This window comes from Neoarius graeffei, chromosome 4, assembly GCF_027579695.1.
Source record: "Neoarius graeffei isolate fNeoGra1 chromosome 4, fNeoGra1.pri, whole genome shotgun sequence".
In the NCBI taxonomy this organism is placed as follows: Eukaryota; Metazoa; Chordata; class Actinopteri; order Siluriformes; family Ariidae; genus Neoarius; species Neoarius graeffei.
The window spans coordinates 111,409,611-111,430,151 of record NC_083572.1 but is presented as its reverse complement, the minus strand read 5'-3'; the positions used below and the strand labels follow the sequence as shown (position 1 = coordinate 111,430,151).

The following is a 20,541-nucleotide window of genomic DNA, read 5'->3' as shown; positions in this document are numbered from 1 at the left end:
AGCGTTGTCCTGCCATCCTCTGTGCTCCACCCACACTTCAGAGAGCTCTACAGTGGTGCCAAAACCCGGGACAAGGTGGAGCACCAACCTCGCAGCCCCATGGAATCCTCCCCGTTCGCGGACCTGGTCCACGCCCTCGCCACGGCTCAGCAAAGCCAGCACCAGGCGCTCGTCACGCTCCGAAAGGAGCAAGAGCGGCGCTTCGAAGCCCTGGTGCTGGCCCAGCAGGAAGATCGCGAGGCGTTCCGGCATCTCGCGTCGGCGGGGTCCACCAGCGCCCCGGCCGCGGGCCCGTCTCCCCTCACCGTGACCAAGATGGGCCCGAAGGACGACCCCGAGGCGTTTCTCACATTGTTCGAGCAGGTCGCCGAAGCCTCGGGGTGGCCGATGGAGCAGCGCGCGGCGCGCCTCCTCCCCATCCTGACGGGAGAGGCGCAGCTGGCCGCGCTATAACTCCCCGCCGGCTGGCCTACGCGGACCTTTGCCGGGCCGTCCTCCAGCGCGCGGAAGCGCTGGCGCTGTTGTTCTGGCGTGCGCCCCACACGCTGGAGGACGGCCTGGCGAAGGTCCGCGTAGGCCGGTCGGCGGGGAGTTATAGCGCGGCCAGCTGCGCCTCTCCCGTCAGGATGGGGAGGAGGCGCGCCGCGCGCTGCTCCATCGGCCACCCCGAGGCTTCGGCGACCTGCTCGAACAATGTGAGAAACGCCTCGGGGTCGTCCTTCGGGCCCATCTTGGTCACGGTGAGGGGAGACGGGCCCGCGGCCGGGGCGCTGGTGGACCCCGCCGACGCGAGATGCCGGAACGCCTCACGATCTTCCTGCTGGGCCAACACCAGGGCTTCGAAGCGCCGCTCTTGCTCCTTTCGGAGCGTGACGAGCGCCTGGTGCTGGCTTTGCTGAGCCGTGGCGAGGGCGTGGACCAGGTCCGCGAACGGGGAGGATTCCATGGGGCTGCGAGGTTGGTGCTCCACCTTGTCCCGGGTTTTGGCACCACTGTAGAGCTCTCTGAAGTGTGGGTGGAGCACAGAGGATGGCAGGACAACGCTTCAGATGCAAATAGGCTTTTTATTGCCAGACTTTTCAGTATAACCGCCAGTTTTAATCTGATAGCGAAACACAGTGTTCTAGTCCCGGGATGAGCTCTTCTCTGCTCTCCCTCTGCCTCCTTAAATAGGGCGCGGTTACTGGGAAAACACACAAAACACAGGTTAATTACCGTCAGGTGTAATGATCCTGTCACAGACCGGCGCTTGACCACGCCCCCGCTGCCACAATGTGTTTTTAAAAAAATTATTTTTTTTCTATCAATACCTAGCCATGACCTTGAAATCAGATCCATTGATAACAGTCACAAATAGTGTTCAGTGTTTGTTGTTACAGCCAAACACAATACACCGATTAGGCATTTTGTATCACAGAATATTAGTACATCATTTCATAGTGTTTTGAGTGTTCAAAACTATCCACGAACTGAATAAATCCACAAAATCCGCAATGTAAACAACTCTGGTAAACGCACGCTATAGAGAAAACATGGGGACAGGCCAGCATCACCCAAGGGAGGTTACTGGTATGACGTCACACATAAGTTGACCTAGTTAACGGCTGGCTGCCTAAATTTGGCTGTGCGCGTCAACTTTAAATGCTTGTAGCGGGCGCATCGTGACACTGAGATCGCAGGAAACCGAGGGGCTTGAGTAACCCACCAAACCTGACATTTTGACACATGATATAGCCTGATTGCTGAAATTACCGCACGACGCCTTTAAGGTAGGACAAATGGTTACTTTTTAAGGCAGCCCGCCGTGGCTGCAGGCTTTCAGTTGCGTCATTGAATGGTTACTTTTCTGAGGCAGCCCGCCGTGGCTGCCTGCAGGCTTATTTATTATAGCCCATTTAGTTAAAATAGTTGATATAAAATGTTTATAGTTATAGTTATGTGATGGTTGTCCTGATTTAGACTGTTTTTTTTGGGGGGGGGTTGCGCGATGTTGCACCCGGGTCCAGATTAGGGCAGAACCGGCCCTGGCTACATTTCAGGTGTAGTTTGTTTTATGTATGTATGTACTTGCATAGATGTGTACTTGGTCTTCCAATATGGCGCCTAACAAAATCTCGCGGCGCGGTGACGTCATGCGGTAGCCCTCTATAGGGCCTGACTCGCCTTTGGTAACACACTAAACGAATTCTCTTTCATTTTTGGCACTTTTTCTGTTTGTGTAGATGGGAAGACATACTGAGAATCCAAATCGCCAACATTTGAAATAATAATTGTTTTGAATTATTTCTTGTCTTATTTAATGAAGGTTGTAATAGAATTAGCCTACATTTGGCTTAAGCTGGATGAGACAGAGACATAATTTTATAGCCATTTGTTAAACCGCTGACAGGGAACGTAATTAACCGTTCCGGGAACGAAATTTTTTTGTTCTAACCGGTTCAGGAACGTCTATTTAATGGTGGAACCCAAAACCGGAAACGTTAAAATTCCGTTTCTCTTCGGAACTGCTCTTGAGGTATGGTAAACAGTACAGCTCTGCGGAAACAGGAAACAGCCGAATGCGAGGGAAGAGCTTTAACTAATTAGCATAACTATGGAACTGCGTCACACCAAGATGGCGATGCCACCAAGAAAACATCGTGACTCTGCATCGACATCGACTCGGAGAGTTTTGAGTCGCAGGGATATAATTGGTTGTCGACGTTCATGAATAGATCCGTCAAACAAACAAAAGATGAATATTTATATCTTTTCTTGGTTCCTGCTTTTGTGGTCTCATTTATTTCTCTGTATGATCAAAACATTAGGTGTAGAACTCCATACTTGCTACCGTGGAGTCGAGCCCATGCATTCTCAGGTTAAGATAGCTAAGCGCTAGCTAGAATGATTTAGTTATCTGTCCAGAAAATGATGTCATCTTTCTAATTTTGCTCTATCTTGCAGTAACACTCACTAGGCAGGCTTTCCTTTTCTTTTCCTCTGGAGGGAGAGCCGAGTCCGCAATGTTTACCCACACTGACTTGTTTTGGCTAAAAGTAGCTCAAACAGACACGCCCCATGGTGGTCAAGTGATGTGATATTGCTGCTCACTTGCTTTGGCAATCTCCAGAATCGTAAAATGTGGGACACTTTTTATCTCGGCAAAACATTTACACACAGGATACACGGAGTGTGTATGGAGCAGCGAAACATTTTGATACTCCAACAGCTATAGAAATAGAACATTTTACCCAGAATTCAACTTTGCAGTCAGAATCTTTAAATATTCATTTTGGTAAAAAAAAACAAATAAAAAAACCCCCGAACTTATTTCATTTTCTTAAAAACAATAGTAATTATTTACTCAGATTTGTAAAGGTTGGAGTAAAATAGAACAGTCTATTAACTACAATATTCCTTTTATTATAAATGAAAGTTAATCACAAATATTCCTTTTCTTAATAAACTTTATGAACATTTGTTCTCCCTCCATTTGCTTCTCTTTATCTTTCAGCAGTCTGTAAACAGAGAGAGCTCTGATTTCTTGTTAAATCTATTTGTACACAATCACACAACAACTCTCACATTTTACATCTGTTTTTGTGGTTTTGCAGCATTAGCATAGAGCTGTGTTACTTCTGCCTACAGTGAAGTCACACCACTGAGCTCTCTGTAAAATCTGGAGAGTTCAGAGCCTATTCCCTGCTGTAGAAATGAGTGGCACCATCTGGCTGCCATCTTACAACTCTTTTTCCATCCAAGATGGTGCCGCAGACGGCTGCCACGGGACTTTGCTCTCTCGTACTTTCTATGTTTTTGTGTAATTGTTGTGCTAATTCTTCTCCATGCTTCACGGAATGCTGCGCTGAGGGTTTTTTTTAATGCCTACACATTCCGGTCCTGATAGGAGCGAAATGTGTGGGTGTTTTTTTCTCTCATCTCTCATTTCTCAGCCTCTCCCTTCCTGAAAAGCCTCTCTCCTGTTTTGCTTCTGCGGACTCGTCTTGTCTGAGAGACCCTTCCTGCACTGTTCTCCGAATTGAAATTATGGATTTGATCAACTGGTCACTTCACGCAATTGACACAATCTTCTCTACGAGAAGTCTGGGTTCGGGGGAACCTGCCTGTCCTGCCGAAACGTTTGCAGCCGGATACACCATGGATGCCTGGGAGAAGTGGCGTGTGGTGTGCTTGGTGATTCTTTCCGTGGAGGACATTGAGGATATTTACCTATTCGGAACCATGATCACAGGATTTTTGCTGATTGGACTTGGCATTGCCCTGGTGTATCGAGGAAATCAGTTAATGGTGGCAGCTGTTCAAAGCCCCACAAAGCTGCCCGACATGATTGAGGCGGTGGGCAGAGCTGTCGGCACTCAGACTGTGGCTGTTCAGAACTTGAGTCGCAACATTGATAACATCATGGAGAAGTTGATGGCTTTGCAAAGAGAAATGGATCATTTTGGTGGCCAGAATGGATAAGCGGGTTAAGTGAAAAAGGACACGTCTACCCATCTTAAGTCTAAACAAATTCCAATCTTAACTTGGCTCTCCCAACCAGCGCTGCCTTCAAGGCCGTCGCTGTAGAAACGCGATTCTCCCCCTGGAGTTCACTGCAGTGAGACTCTCTCTGTGTGTTTTTTTTCCTATACTTTCTTTCTGTCTGTACTATGAAAGCTAAGTCGAACCGGAGTCAAATTCCTCGTGTGTGTAACATACCTGGCAATAAAGTGCTTCTGATTCTGATTGCGTGTATTTGGTTTGTGTGTTAAAAGCGTCATATCCGATCAAATTTGCTCCAAGAAAAGTATCTCATGACTTTTTTCCCTTTCATTACCTCCTCTTATTTTCTCCACTTTACCCCCATTCCTTACATATCTTTATAGCGCTCCACTTCACTGTTAGTTTTTTCCTTTTCTAGTTCACTCTCTGATATTTTTTTTTTTGAATGTCTCTTTTCCAACTATAATTATTTTTACGGATATTATTTCAGTTTTTTTTCTCTTATACAGTGTATCTTTCTGTTTTGTACATTTCTTCTTCCTTATATATATATATATATATATATCTCAGCTGGATAGTACAGTGGTAATGCTCACTGACTACGACGCAGGAGATCGGGGTTCGAATCCCGGTCGGGGCAAAACATCATCCAGTAAGGGTCCTTAGGCAAAAACCCCTCATGATATATCAGCCTACCTCAGGAATGAGTGAAAACATAACTGATAGAGTCATACCGGCTCAGACGTCGCCCGGGTCAACAAGGTCTGCGTCAGTTGCTAGGGAACCAGGGCAAACTGATGAGAAATGGGCTACTGGAACAAGACATCGATGGACGAGGACAGAAAATACGGAGTTGCTGGAATGCTACTATACAAGCAATCCCAGAGAGAGGGGATACATGCAGCGAATGTGGGACCATTGGATACTTCGAAACCCACAATCAAGGCTAACAAAGAAACAGCTATTAGCCCAGTGTTCCAACATCCATAATCGAAATCTGCTATCACAACTAGAGATTAATGAAATACAACAACGATGCTACGGCAAGGGGGAGCCAGGAAGACAGGTCAGCGGGGAGATGTCATCATCCCCACAACCAGAGATTGGGTACCAAGCCCCAACAGCTAACAGCCTCAACACAAGAGCTGCTGACCTGAGAAGGAAGATCGTGACCCAACTGGAAACCTGGAGCCCCCGACGAATACCGAAGCTGAGTTGCCAAGTACCTTCAGAAGATCTACTAGTAGATGTGAATGCTGCTCTGAAGACAATCTCCACAAGAACCATCACTGAGACCAACAAGCTGATACACAGTACAGCAACAGTAATCATGGAGATGCTTGGACACAAGGTGGGCTCGGGACATAACAAACAGTATCCACCATGGAAGAGACGATTAGAGGCCAAGATAAAGGCAGCAAGGAGAGAAGTTAGCCAGCTAGCTGAACTACAGAAAGGGAACATGGTGAATAAAGGGGCGCCCAGGAAGTACAACTCACTCTCCATACCAGAGGCACTCGAAACTGCCAAACAGCGACTAACAGCTCTGGCCACCCGGTTGAGGAGATACACCAAGGAAGGAGAGGCCAGGAGAATAAACAAGCTGTTCTCCACTGAACCAGCCAAGGTGTACTCTCAATGGCAGGGGAACAACAACCGGTCAGACCCACCAAGAGCTGAGGTGGAAAAATACTGGAAAGACATATGGGAAAGAAACGCATCACACAACACCGATGCCCAATGGTTAGTGGACCTAAGAGCTGACCACAGCAACCTCCCAGAACAAGAACCAGTAACCATCTCAATGGCAGACGTCCAAGAAAGAGTGTCAAAGATGAAGAGCTGGACAGCACCAGGCCCCGATATGATCCATACGTACTGGCTGAAGAAGCTAACTGCACTCCATGAACGCCTAGCAGCACAGATGAACCAGCTGCTGAGGGATGGAACCCACCCAGAATGGCTAACCCAAGGCAGGACAGTCCTAATCATGAAGGACCCCCAGAAGGGACCCATCCCATCCAACTACCGGCCAATTACCTGTCTCTGCACAACATGGAAGGCCCTGTCAGGCATCATTGCGGCAAAAATGAGTAAGCATGTGGCTCAATACATGAGCGAGGCACAGAAAGGAATTGGCAGTAACACCAGAGGAGCCAAGCACCAGCTACTGGCCGATAGAACAGTCGCCCGAGACTGTAAGAAGAGACAGACCAACCTGTGCACTGCCTGGATTGACTACAAGAAAGCCTACGACTCAATGCCACACACATGGATACTGGAATGTCTGGAACTGTATAAGATCAACAGGAACCTAAGGACCTTCATACAGAACTCAATGGAAATGTGGAAGACAACCCTAGAGGCCAACTCAAAACCCATTGCCCAAGTCAACATCAAGTGCGGCATATACCAAGGAGATGCGCTATCACCACTGCTGTTCTGCATAGGCCTGAACCCCCTCAGTCAGATCATCACGAAGAGCGGCTACGGGTACCGATTCCGTAGTGGGGCAACAATCAGCCACCTGCTCTACATGGATGACATCAAGCTGTATGCCAGGAACGAGCGAGAAATAGACTCGCTGATCCACACCACCCGGATCTACAGCGATGACATAGGGATGTCATTCGGATTGGACAAGTGTGGCCGGATGGTCTCAAAGAGAGGCAAGATGATCCGGACTGAGGGGATTGACCTACCAGAGGGCAACATAGGTGATATCCAAGACAGCTACAAGTACCTTGGCATCCCACAGGCTAATGGAAACCATGAAGAGGCCACAAGGAAGTCAACCACAGCCAAATACCTCCAGAGAGTAAGGCAGGTCCTGAAAAGTCAGCTGAATGGTAAAAACAAGGTCCGAGCCATCAACATGTACGCACTACCAGTCATCAGATACCCCGCTGGTATCATAAACTGGCCAAAGGAGGAGATAGAAGCCACAGATATCAAGACTAGAAAGCTCCTCACCATGCATGGAGGGTTCCACCCCAAGTCCAGCACCCTGAGACTATACACTAAGCGGAAAGAGGGAGGCCGAGGGCTAGTGAGCGTCAAGACCACGGTCCAGGATGAAACATCGAAAATCCGAGAATACATCAGAAAGATGGCCCCAAAGGATGAACTGCTAAGTGAATGTCTCAGGCAGCAGAACCCTGATGAGAGTGCAGAGGAGGAGGAGGAACAGACAACCTGGAGAGACAAACCCCTACATGGCATGTACCACCGTCAGATAGAGGAAGTGGCTGATATCAAGAAATCCTACCAGTGGCTGGATAATGCAGGACTGACAGACAGCACAGAGGCACTAATCATGGCAGCACAAGAACAGGCCATAAGCACAAGAGCCATAGAGGCCAGGATCTACCAGAGTAGATCAGACCCAAGATGCAGACTGTGCAAAGAAGCCCCTGAAACAGTCCAGCACATAGTAGCAGGGTGTAAGATGCTAGCTGGATCAGCGTACATGGAGAGGCACAACCAAGTGGCTGGGATAGTATACAGGAACATCTGCAACCAGTATGGAATAGAAATACCCAAGTCCCAATGGGCCATACCACAGAAGGTGGCTGAGAACAACAGGGCCAAGATTCTGTGGGACTTCAGCTTCCAGACTGACAAACAGATCCTGGCTAACCAACCGGACATAGTGGTGGTGGACAAAGAGCAGAAGAGGGTGGTGGTGATAGATGTGGCGATCCCAGCTGACGCCAACATCAGGAAGAAGGAACATGAGAAACTTGAGAAGTATCAAGGGTTGAAAGAGCAGCTGGAACGGATGTGGAAGGTCAAGGGTTGCGTGGTCCCCGTGGTAGTGGGGGCACTTGGGGCAGTAACCCCCAAACTGGGAGAGTGGCTCCAGCAAATCCCAGGAACAACATCTGAAGCCTCAGTCCAGAAGAGCGCAGTCCTAGGAACATCGAAGATACTGCGCAGAACCCTCAAACTCCCAGGCCTCTGGTAGAGGACCCGAGCTTGAGGATGACATGGATACCACCCCCCCCGCCGGGGGTGAGAAGGAGATTTTTTTTTTATATATATATATATATATATAATTCATCCAACACAAAGGCTGTACAATACTTCCTTTCCATTCATTTATTATACCAGCACAAAAAAAATGTCGTAAGTCCTTCCCATACCATGCAATTGGGTGGTGCCAATCTCTGTTTCCATAGCCCTCGGCCTCTTGCCTATACAGCTACATAAATAACTTCTCCAGTTTTGTGTAGCTTCCAGTAGTCTAAATGACCATTGTGCTCCGCGATGTGAATGGTAAGATGGTGGCCAGATGGCTTCACTCTGATGAGCCTATGAGCTCTCCAGATTTATACATAGAGCTCAGTGAGTCACACACATTCCCACTATTGTACGTTATATAGCGCGCCCTCTGCTGTCTAACCAATGCAATTACAACGAGGAACAACTACGTGATTACGCAGCCTGATAATAATCACCTTTCATTTTTTATTTCACTGATTTTAATTATCATGAATTTGTCACAAGATTTTGAATCACCGCCATTGAAAAGTACACATTTCAAAATTTGTTTATATGGAACATCTCTTGTAAAAGTCCCTGTTAATGAGCCATTACTATAGAAATGGTAATGTATTATAATAAGCACATTAATATATTTATATACAATACATTGATGTATAAATTTATCAATTAATTTTTTTTTATCAGAATGCAGGTCTCTGCCAGAGTGCTCTCAGTAGTCTTAGTTCTCTCAGTAAAAGCACCATCAAATGGAATACAGCTCTGCTGACAGAGATCCAGTCCAGTCCTCATGATGAAAGTGACATTTACATGATCCAATATTATGAGTGTTTGCTGTAGTGCAGCTGGACCCATGCTCACAGCATCCACAGTGCCATTACCAGTTTCCCACTGCTCCCGCATTCAGTATAATACCAGAAATAAATATGTAAGAAGCTTTAAAAAAAGGCTTTAAGCATGTGGGATGCGCATAAAAATATAAAAGCTGATTGAATCCACAGTAAGAGAGGAATGTTTTCAACTCCATAAATGAATCAGAACCATAGCGGGAACTTTATTTCCCACTATCTTTATTGTGTTAAAGAATAAAATGTCAGCCATGCGAGGCAATGGCGTTTTCCCATAAGCATATTTCCAGAGGAGTGCTGCTTGTTTTAGTTGTGGATGAAAATTAAATTTTCTGTTGGTTTGTTCCTTTCTGCAGAGCTGAAGCACGAGATTCTGGTGTGGAGACAGACAGCACAGCGGATCAACCCCGCCAGCAGAGAGGAGACTGCTGTCAAGTGTCTTCTCATGCAGAAGGTTCTCAACCTGGAGAGCCTCCTGCGCAAGAAGCTCCGGACCTTCCAGAGGTACCACACGCAAACATTTCTCATCATGAAGGAATGATGATTAAAACTTCACCGTGGGGAAAAAGTTCATAGTTCATTTGTGTTGCCAACCAATTCCAATTTTTTTTGAGATTTCTGACACAGATTGGATATTGTTCCAGAAAAAACTCAGATTAGATTTTTTCCACATAAGGTTCACATTCAGATGAGTTTCTGAATCAGAAACATATCTGGTTGTTTAGGCTGTAGTCAAGACCAAGACATTTAGCAGATGCTTTTATCCAGAGCAACATACAACAAGGGGATACATGACCCAGTGCTCCTGAAGCAGAGAGGGTTAAGGACAATGCTCAAGGGCCCAACAGTGGCAGCTTGTCAGCACTGGGGCTTGAACTCAGGACCTTTAGATCAGTAACCCAGAGCTTTAACTATTGAGCCACCACTGCCCAAGACCAGGACTAGCAAGACAGGACAAGTCCAAGACCAGGACTAGCTGAGACTGAGTCAAGACCAAGCCTTAAGGGGGTTGAGGCCAACTCAAAATCAAGTCCAGATGATGGTGGGACTGAGTCAAGATTGAGACAGAAAACCATCAAAACCTTTCCAAAGTCAAGCCTTGACTTCAACTAACCAGCTTCATTTGTGCATTGTGCCCATAAGTAGATGGGCTAATGGTTAGAGAAGCAACTTTGGGACCAAACAGTCACTGGTTTGATTCCCTGGACCAGTAGGAATGGTTGAAGTGCCCTTGAGCAAGGCACCTAATCCCTGGCTGCTCCTCAGGGTATGTAGTATGTCACTCTGGATAAGAGTGTCTGCTAAATGCCTGTAATATAAGTATGCTGTTTTCTTGAAGAAGATATGACTTCTTGTGTTCAAGTGCAAAAAGAAAAGAACACAGACGTTATTTTATAATCTCTTGGTCTATATTTAGCTCGCCCAATGCCCAAGACCAAGTCCAACAAATCTGAGACAAGTCCAATTTAATGCAGAAATATTCTTGAGACCAGACTCGATGGCCACAGCTCTAGTTTCTTCCATCATTTGAAAATTTTACACTCATCATCAAAGCTGTTGTCTCTGTTCCATCACTCCTTACTTCTCTGCCTCAACCAAATTATTGTGAGATTGATGTTGGCAGAAGTAATGTGGTGTTTGACTGAGCAGCAGGGGAGCATCAGCATCTTTTACTCTTCCATTATGACTCGCATGATGTTCTGATGACCTGTTTGAAGAAAATCTAAAAATGATCTCTTCTACAGTAGGGGGTTATGTTGTCCTTAGCTCTTTCTATCTAGCAGAGTGCATGTTCATGGGAACGATATAAACACGGGGATTGGCAGGACAAGAAATCAGATCACTGGCAATGTATTGGAATTATGCTTCAAGGCCAGGAATGCAAATTCAGCCTCATGGTTATGATCGGGTACCGGACATGACCAATGGATCAGACAAAGCCTCTGATCAAAGCATCACATGTTCACACACCATAGAACAGCACAATCTGTGACTAACCCCAGGTCTCAAATAGAAATGCTCAATAATCAGGTACGAGGGTGTGAATCCCACTGAGTTTAAATCACACTGACTCTGGTGTGAGTCCGGTCTACTCACATTGAGTTGTCATTGTAATCAGAGACTGTCGCAATTTTGCTTGAAGGACTGGACCAGTTTTATGGCATTTTTTTATTCTGGGAAATGTCTGGGTACTTTGTACATGATCATCATGATCATACAGTGACCCTTAATACTCCAGTTTCAAAACAGACCGTCTTAGGAAGCGTTTATGAAGCCATTTGTTTGAATTGGTTCAATATGAAAGTGTACTTGTGGGATAATTAAGCTCAGTTCCACCATTAGGCCCTTATGAGACAATCAATTCAAGTGTCAAATTTTACCAGGCCAGGTTTAGCTAAGGTTAATAAGATGCTTAGCTGCTGGGCAAAAATTGTTGCGAATAAGTTAACAACTCTTCGAACATTTGTCAGGGTGCAGGCATTTACAGACGCAAATGCAAGAGGAGAGCGGGTGCGTTGCAAACTGGTAAAATCTCGAGATGAGGATCAGAGTCAAGTTAGTGCTGGGGTTGGTCAATCAGCAAACAGGATGTCAGAGATAAATAACAGTCTCAGGGTCGAGAGAATAACATAGCGGGGATCAGAAACACTTATACCCCTTTTCCACCAAATCAGTTCCAGGGCTGGTTCAGGGCCAGTGCTGGTGCTGGTTCACAACTCGTTCAACTTGCGAGCCAGCTGAGAACCAGTTTGCTTTTCCATAGCTCGCGGTGCTAAGCGGAGCCACGTCATTACGTTGCAGTATACGTCATTATGGCGCTGTATACGTCAGTTATGGCGCTACGTTTACATAAACCTTGGCACGAATATCAAAGCAAAAACCACACAGAAGAAGCAGCAGCAATAATAATAATAATGGATGACTTTGCGTTTGTACAGCTGCTGCTTCTCGTCGCTTAAAAATGGCGATCTTTCATGGTCTTATTATTGTTGTTGGTCTTAACAACTCCGCCCCCCCGCTGACGTAAGCTATTCTTTCCTCTGGCCCAGCAGAGAGTTGGTGCTAGCCTGGAACCGGTTTTTCTGGCCCCAGAGCCAGTTCTTTGTCAGTGGAAACAGAAAACCCGGTTCCAAACTAAGCACTGGCCCCGAACCAGCCCTGGAACTGCTTTGGTGGAAAAGGGGCATTAGAGTCAGGTCTTGGTATGATCAGGTATGCAGATGGAGAAGGATATTTCACAATGAGCTGGAATGTTTGGCGTGCTTATATAGGGTGTTGGAATAAAGAACAAGTATAATCCCCATCAGTACTCAGGAGAGGAAGGGCGCTGTGGCACTTAGGAGTTGTAGTCTATGGCGGCCATGTTTGAAGGCTGCCACGAACTCGCACAGTCACTGACAACAATATGCATTCATTAACTCATATGGATATTCAAATATTACAGTTATGTACAAAACACATACATAACACAGAATTGTAGACTTGTAAAGTACTATTAAAAACTGAAAGTGTTTTTGACAGTTGATGCTTATTAAAATATTTTTACCACCCCATTTCCCCCCAAAAAATGCACTGTGTAAACTGTAAATAAAACAGAATGTGAAGATTTGCAAATTATAGAAACCCTATATTTCTTTTAAAAAATAGTACAAAGATGACATAAATGTTGAAACTGAGAACTTTTATTGTTTTTTGAAAAATATATGCTCATTTTGAATTTGACGTCAGCAACATGTTCCAGAAAAGTTGGGACGGGGCAAAAAAAGACTGAAAAAGTTGTACAATTAAAACAACAACAACAACAACAAATTAGGTTAATTGTCAACAGGTCAGTAAGATGATTGGGTATAAAAAGAGCATCCCAGAGAGGTGGAGTCTCTCAGAAGTAAAGATGGGGCGGGGTTCACCACTCTGTGAAAGACTGTGTGGGCAAACAGTGCAATGATTTAAGAATAACGTTCCTCAATGTAACACTGCAAAGAATTTGTGGATCACATCATCTATGGTCCATAATATCATTTAAAAGATTCAGAGAATCTGGAGAAATCTCTGAATGCAAGAGACAAGGCTGAAAACTGACATCGGATGCCTGTGATCTTCAGGCCCTCAGGAGACACTGCATTAAAAGCAGACACGTGCCTGTAGTGGAAATCACTGTATGGGCTCAGGAACACTTCAGAAAACCATTGTCTGTGAAAACACTTCATTACTGCATCCACAAAATGCAAGTTAAAACCAGATATAAACAATATCCAGAAACCCCGCCCCCTTCTCTGGGCCTGAGCTCTTTTACGATGGACTGAGGTGAAGTGGAAAACTGTCCCGAGGTCTGACGAATCAAAAGTAGAAATTCTTTTTAGAAATCACGGACACCATGTCCTCCAGGCTAAAGAGGAGAGGGACCATCTGGCTTGTTATCAATGCACAGCTCAAAAGCAGCATCTGTGATGATCTGAGGGTGCATTAGTGCACATGACATGAGTAGCTTGTACATCTGGGAAGGCATCATTAATGCTGAATGATATAAATGCGTTTCAGAGCAACATGCTGCCATCTAGACAAAATCTTTTTCAGGGAAGGCCTTCCTTCTTTCAGCAAGACAATGACAAACCGCTTTCTGCACATATTACAACTGCATGGCTCCGTAGGAAAAGAGTCCGTGTGCTAAACTGGCCTGCTTGCAGTCCAGACAAAGGAGATCCTGAATTGTTAAGCAACTGAAATTGTATATCAGGCAAGAATAGGACAACATTTCTCTTTCAAAACTATAGAAATTGATCTCCTCAGTTCCCAAACATTTACAGAGTGTTGTTAAAGGTAGAGAAGCTGGAACACAGTGGTAAACAACAGTGGGTTTGACATTTGATACATTATCTTTGCACTACTGTAAAAAAAAAAAAAAAAAATCAGCTTTTCATGTTTTGAAAATCATCACATTTTGTTTTTAATTACAGTTCCCAGAGCGTCCCAACCTTTTTGGAAATGGGGTTGTCAAATAAAAATGTGTGTCGGCTTGCATCAAGTGTCATAAAGGACTTACGTAGGTCAAAGTGTGATGTCACTCTCTGATCTCTAACTTGTCGTATGCTACTACCCTAATGATGATAAAGGTGAAATCAGTCAGATTGCACTGAACATGGAGTTGAAGAAAGATTAAAGTATGCTGAACCATTTCTGGGCGGCACGGTGGTGTAGTGGTTAGCGCTGTCGCCTCACAGCAAGAAGGTCCTGGGTTCGAGCCCCGGGGCCGGCGAGGGCCTTTCTGTGTGGAGTTTGCATGTTCTCTCCGTGTCCGCGTGGGTTTCCTCCGGGTGCTCCGGTTTCCCCCACAGTCCAAAGACATGCAGGTTAGGTTAACTGGTGACTCTAAATTGAGTGTAGGTGTGAATGTGAGTGTGAATGGTTGTCTGTGTCTATGTGTCAGCCCTGTGATGATCTGGCGACTTGTCCAGGGTGTACCCCGCCTTTCGCCCGTAGTCAGCTGGGATAGGCTCCAGCTTGCCTGCGACCCTGTAGAAGGATAAAGCGGCTAGAGATAATGAGATGAGATGAGATGAGATGAACCGTTTCTTATGAGACTCTTATGCAGCCTTGACATTGTCATAACACAAACAAAAAAAGTCTCATTTGATTTGGGTGTTACGTTGAAGAAATCTTTGTCAGCTGATCGTTTTTAGAATAATCCTTTATTAATTTGTATGAAGGTTTATGTAGTTATGTAGCCTTGGAACACTACTTCTTAGTACAGTGTTAATGTAACGATCAAATCCAACAGGAAGAAAATATAAAAGATTTAAACAGTCAATATATATTTAGAAATGTTTATAGAGTAGAGTGCTTCACCGTCGTTCTAGCCGGATATATGTGTGCAGTAGAACTGCAAGTGTAAATAGCATTATCCTTTATGAAGGTTTATGCAGTTGTTGTATAGTCCTATGATCACTTCTCTGAAGTAAAGTATAATACATAGAGGATATTACACAGTGGCACAAAGCTATGAAGCTTATCTTCAAGTGAGTGAAGTGAACGAGTGAAAATATTTTCAACACTCGAAGATAAACTTCATATCTTCACACCACCGTGTAATGTTCTTTATATTATATGGACACATCCACTAAAAAATAGGCAAGTTAATCAAAAGAGTTTTAATTTTGAACCGGTTCGCCATTTTGACAACGCGCATCTAGTCAGTGGGAAACTGGGAGTGACGTCATCAGAGTGAAATATCGGGAATTATTATACATACGGGACACTTTTTTGATGGAATAAAAACGTGTTCTATTCCCTTCTAGCGGGTTTCATTCATTTGGTTTGATAGCATGCAATATTGTTAGCATATCGCTTATCCTACGTGTATTTACGTCACTCTACCCAATGGAGAATGAGCGTTGAATGTGGTTCACGATATTGCATGGTTTTCAAGACAACATGACGTTACACGTCGGAGACGTAAATCTTCCGTGCTAGCGAGCGACTGGGAGAATTTGTAAATAAACAAACATGGCCGCCAGGTTTGCTTCATTAAATATGGAAGCTTTTGAGAGAGTTTTGAAAGAAAAAGATGCATTGAACACCCAAAAGGAATGTGTACGTATTATAATAATAATAATAATGTCTGGCTTTTTTCATGGTCTATCAGATATATTCCATTCAGCTATTTGTCTTCGACTCATTCAGTATCATGCTAGCTGAATGGAATATATCTGATAGACCACTCAACACCAGCCAATATTATTTAAATATGTCACTCAGATCTGTCATGTATTTTGTATGAAAAATGCGAATTTTTCAACACGAGAAGATAAACTTCATATCTTCAAGCCAACATGTGATTTCCTTTTTATTATATCGACACATTCACAAAGAAAAAGTCCCCAAATTTATCAAAACAACTCACTCATCGATTTCCTCATGAGTGACAGAGATTTACGCCACGGTTTTGGTTCTCCGTGTCCTGAAAAGTACGAGTTGATTTTTGGTATGAATATACATAAAATCAGACATACAGCAAATGAACCCTGTTTAAATGAAGCTTAATTCTGTAATTCCTCCATGTGTTCCAATATAGCATGATTGCACATTTAAACATTTCTATCCCTCTCAGGCAAATATCCCAAGAGGACAAAAACTGGGAAAGCAACATCCAGGAGCTACAGAAAACGGTAAAGATGAAAATGATTATCATCAAAAAGAGATTTAAATAAATCATGAATCTCAATGGTGATGTTCTTCCTGCCCACACGGTTCCTGAAGTGACCCCATTTGACAGTTCCTGTCCTGTTCTGGTGTTATTGTCATATTGAAAAGAAGGAGCCCTAATTTCTCTGATTATGGCTGAGAGAACATAATTGGTGTCGCAGAGAGGCCAGTCTACTGTATCTATCGCTCTCTCCTCCTTTTTCTTCCTACAGCACAGAATCACAGATAAAGTCCTGCTGGTGAAGTGTGTGTCGGTGCTCTCCATAGTCATCTTCATGTTCTTCCTGAACTCCTTTGTCGCTGGGATTCATCTGGAGCTCGGTGAGAATTATTAACCGTTTCCACTTCCAGTACAGACACGTACCAATTGAATGCATTTAAGGAGGAAGTGCTGCACAATTACTCTGCTCCTTTTATAACATGCCTCGAGAGCGATGCTAATTAAGAGAGCGGTATTAGCATAGGAGTTAATTTGTGCATATTTCAAGCCATCTGCTGACAAAATAATTATTTGCAGCTGGGCCTAAAATACAGTAAAACAACCGTGGAAGGGGGAAAAACACTTGCTGAATATTTGTCCAGGACAAGAAGAAGGCCTTTAATTCTGTTTGAATTCATGGTATCTTCAGATTGTCCTTAATCATGAATTCATTTCAGTATTAGTTATATAATGCTTTTTAACACACACTGTCACAAAACAAAGACTTGAGAGCAGTGAAAAAAGAAAAAAAAACCTCCCAGAGATGACATTTGGGAAAATACCGTAAGCTGAATTCAGAGTTAAGTTCTAGAGTTATGTGGATATAGACACGGAGAAAGTTACGGATATTCAGTGTTGGCTTATGCAACTCGAGTTCCCTCTACAGTCTGTATTTTCTATCCCTGATTTTTAATAAATTTTTATTTAGTTTTATCCTTAATTACAATCTCATCTCATCTCATTATCTCTAGCTGCTTTATCCTGTTCTACAGGGTCGCAGGCAAGCTGGAGCCTATCCCAGCTGACTACGGGCGAAAGGCGGGGTACACCCTGGACAAGTCGCCAGGTCATCACAGGGCTGACACATAGACAACCATTCACACTCACATTCACACCTACGGTCAATTTAGAGTCACCAGTTAACCTAACCTGCATGTCTTTGGACTGTGGGGGAAACCGGAGCACCCGGAGGAAACCCACGCGGACACGGGGAGAACATGCAAACTCCGCACAGAAAGGCCCTCGTCAGCCACGGGGCTCGAACCCGGACCTTCTTGCTGTGAGGCGACAGCGCGAACCACTACACCACCGTGCCGCCCCCTTAATTACAATACAATACAATACAGTTTATTCAGAATTAAGGAGTAAAAAGGGACAAACAAAGAAGACAAGGATAAAAAGGAAAGGAAAAACAACAACCCATCAACAAACGAACAGAGCCTGTGCGCTGGGAGTCTAAAGTCTACCTTGTTTTTTGACTGCCTTGTTATACATGGTTTTCTTTGCTTTATATGTTAACCCTTTTCTCCAGCCTTTTATAAAAAAAAAAATCTTCCTTCAACTTGTATGTAAGATTTCCCATCACAAGTACAGTATATCGTCTTTGATTGACAACCATTGTTTGTGACTTGGTGCTTCACTCTTGAGCCATTTCTTAGTAATGACCTTCTTTCCAGTCTTCAGGAGGATCTTGACCAAATATCGTTCTCTCACATGCACAGTTCCTTCCAAATGTCCAGGGTATAAAACAAGATAAGATTTAGAGATTACAGAACCCAGTACTTCACAGTTTGGTGTGTTTTTTGGTGTGTTTTCCACTCTGTCCCTGATTTTTAGAGGTAGCTGTTTGTGTTTAAAGGCAGTAATCCAGACACTATTGGAAAAAACCCATCTCTGACACTTCTGCTTCAGAAAACCTGGCACTACAAGCATTACATGTGTGAACTGCATGTAGATTACTATACTTCACCACACTGTACTTCACTGTACTTTACTCAGGCACACTTTTCTCCATTTCACTTCACTTCACTACACTGCCCTCAACTACACTCCTGAACTGAACTTTACTCCACTGCACTTTATCTCACTCCACTTCACCTCCACTACACCTCAGTTTCTTCCAGTAAACTTTGCTCCTGTTCACTTCACATTATTCACTGCACTACATTTCAGTTTACTCCCCTCCTCTTTACTCCACTCCACTAGAATTTAATCCACTACCCTTTATTAGCTCATCCGGCCGACAGGTGATGAGTTTATCCCATCATGTGTCATCCATCGTCCATCCGATGTTGTCCACATTTCATTAAAATCGCTTCTTCTCTCTCAATTTGTTAGAATTGGTGGAGGTGTGGTGGAGGTGTGGCAAAGAACTAAATACCAGAGGTTAAAGCTGTGACACATGGACTGTGGGGTGGATGCGTCACATGGTGAGTGGTAGTGCCAGTCTGACGGAATATGGGTTGATTACCTTTTTGATGAGGAAGGGTCCTAGGTACCTGGGAGCCACCTTGCGGGAGACGGTTCTGAATGGCAGATGGCATGTGGAGAGCATGACTTGTTGCCCCACCTGGTAAGTGGGTGCCTTAGAGTGGCATTTGTCAGCCTGCCTCTTGGATTCTAGGGCGGAGCGAATGAGTTTTCTCCGGGCCAATGCCCACATCCTCCTGCAGTAGCGTATGAAGGTCTGGGCTGAGGGTATGGCGACCTCCTCCTCTTGGTTGGGGAAGAGTGGTGGTTGGTAACCTAGGGAGCACTGGAAGGGTGAGAGACCTGTGGCAGATGAAGGCAGAGTGTTATGAGCGTACTCGATCCAGGGTAGGTACTTACTCCAAGAACTGGCATGCCTAGACGCCATGCACCTGAGTGCAACTTCCAAAGCCTGGTTCGCCCGTTCTGCCTGGTTGTTGGTCTGTGGGTGGAAGCCTGAGGTGAGACTGCAGGTGGCCCCGATGAGTTTGCAGAAAGCCCTCCAGAACTGTGCAGTGAACTGAGGGCCCCTGTCAGAAACGATGTCGGTGGGTAGTCCATGTAGGCGGAAGATGTGGTGGATAAGTAATTCTGCGGTTTCTTTGGCTGAGGGGAGCTTGGGCAGAGGAATGAAATGGACAGTCTTGAAGAAATGGTCAATGACAGTGAGGATGCATGTGTTGCCACCTGAATTGGGGAGTCCAGTGACGAAGTCCAGGGTGATGTGAGACCAAGGTCGATGTGGAGTCGGGAGGGGTCTTAGCAAGCCGGCATGGGGTCGATTGGCTGTCTTGTTCCGGTAGCAGGTGTCACAGGCTACCACGAACTCCTGGACGTCCTCTTTGATGGATGGCCACCAAAAGCGCTGCTGGATGAGTGCCAGGGTTCGGGTGGCTCCCGGATGACAGGCCAGCTTGGAGCCATGACCTCACTGCAGCACCTGGGTTCGCACAGGACAGGGAACAAACAGATGGTTAGGAGGAGTGTTGTTGGAGTTACCTTCACCAGGGTCCTGCTCCAGGGCTTTCTGCATGAGCATCTCAACCTCTAGAATGGTGGCTCCCACCAGGCAGCGTGGAGGAAGGATGGTCTCGGGCGGCTTGGATTCCTCTTGGTGGGAAGAGAACATCCTGGACAGGGTGTCAGGTTTGCTGTTCTTGGAGCCTGGGTGGTAGGAAAGTGTGACGTTGAACTGGGAGAAGAAGAGAGACCAATGGGCTTGACAGGAATTCAGGCGTTTGGCGGACTTGAGGTATTCCAGATTCTTATGGTCAGTCCAGACTAGGAAGGGGAGCTCTGACCCCTCGAGCCAGTGCCTCTACTCCTCCAAAGCTAGTTTAACAGCAAGTAGTTCTCGGTCACCAATGTCGTAATTCCGTTCAGCTGGGGATAGCCAACGGGAGAAGAAGGAGCATGGGTGGACATTGTCATCACTGGCCTTCTGGGATAGTATAGCTCCGACCCCTGACTCGGAAGCGTCAATCTCGACAATAAACTGCTTGGTAGGATCGGGTATGGTGAGAATGGGTGCTGTGGTAAATCTGTGCTTGAGCGTGG

The 20,541-nt window shown here is 45.2% G+C and overlaps 1 protein-coding gene across 1 annotated transcript in view; it reads left to right on the top strand.

Annotated features, from left to right (window-relative positions):
- oca2 (oculocutaneous albinism II) overlaps positions 1–20,541 on the top strand; it is a 315,932-nt gene that overhangs the window by 165,382 nt on the left and 130,009 nt on the right. Inside the window, exons 16-18 of the mRNA XM_060918405.1 lie at positions 9,692–9,839; positions 16,441–16,498; positions 16,748–16,856. Coding sequence (XP_060774388.1) covers positions 9,692–9,839; positions 16,441–16,498; positions 16,748–16,856 — 315 coding nt within the window. The remainder of the gene's footprint in view (positions 1–9,691; positions 9,840–16,440; positions 16,499–16,747; positions 16,857–20,541) is intronic.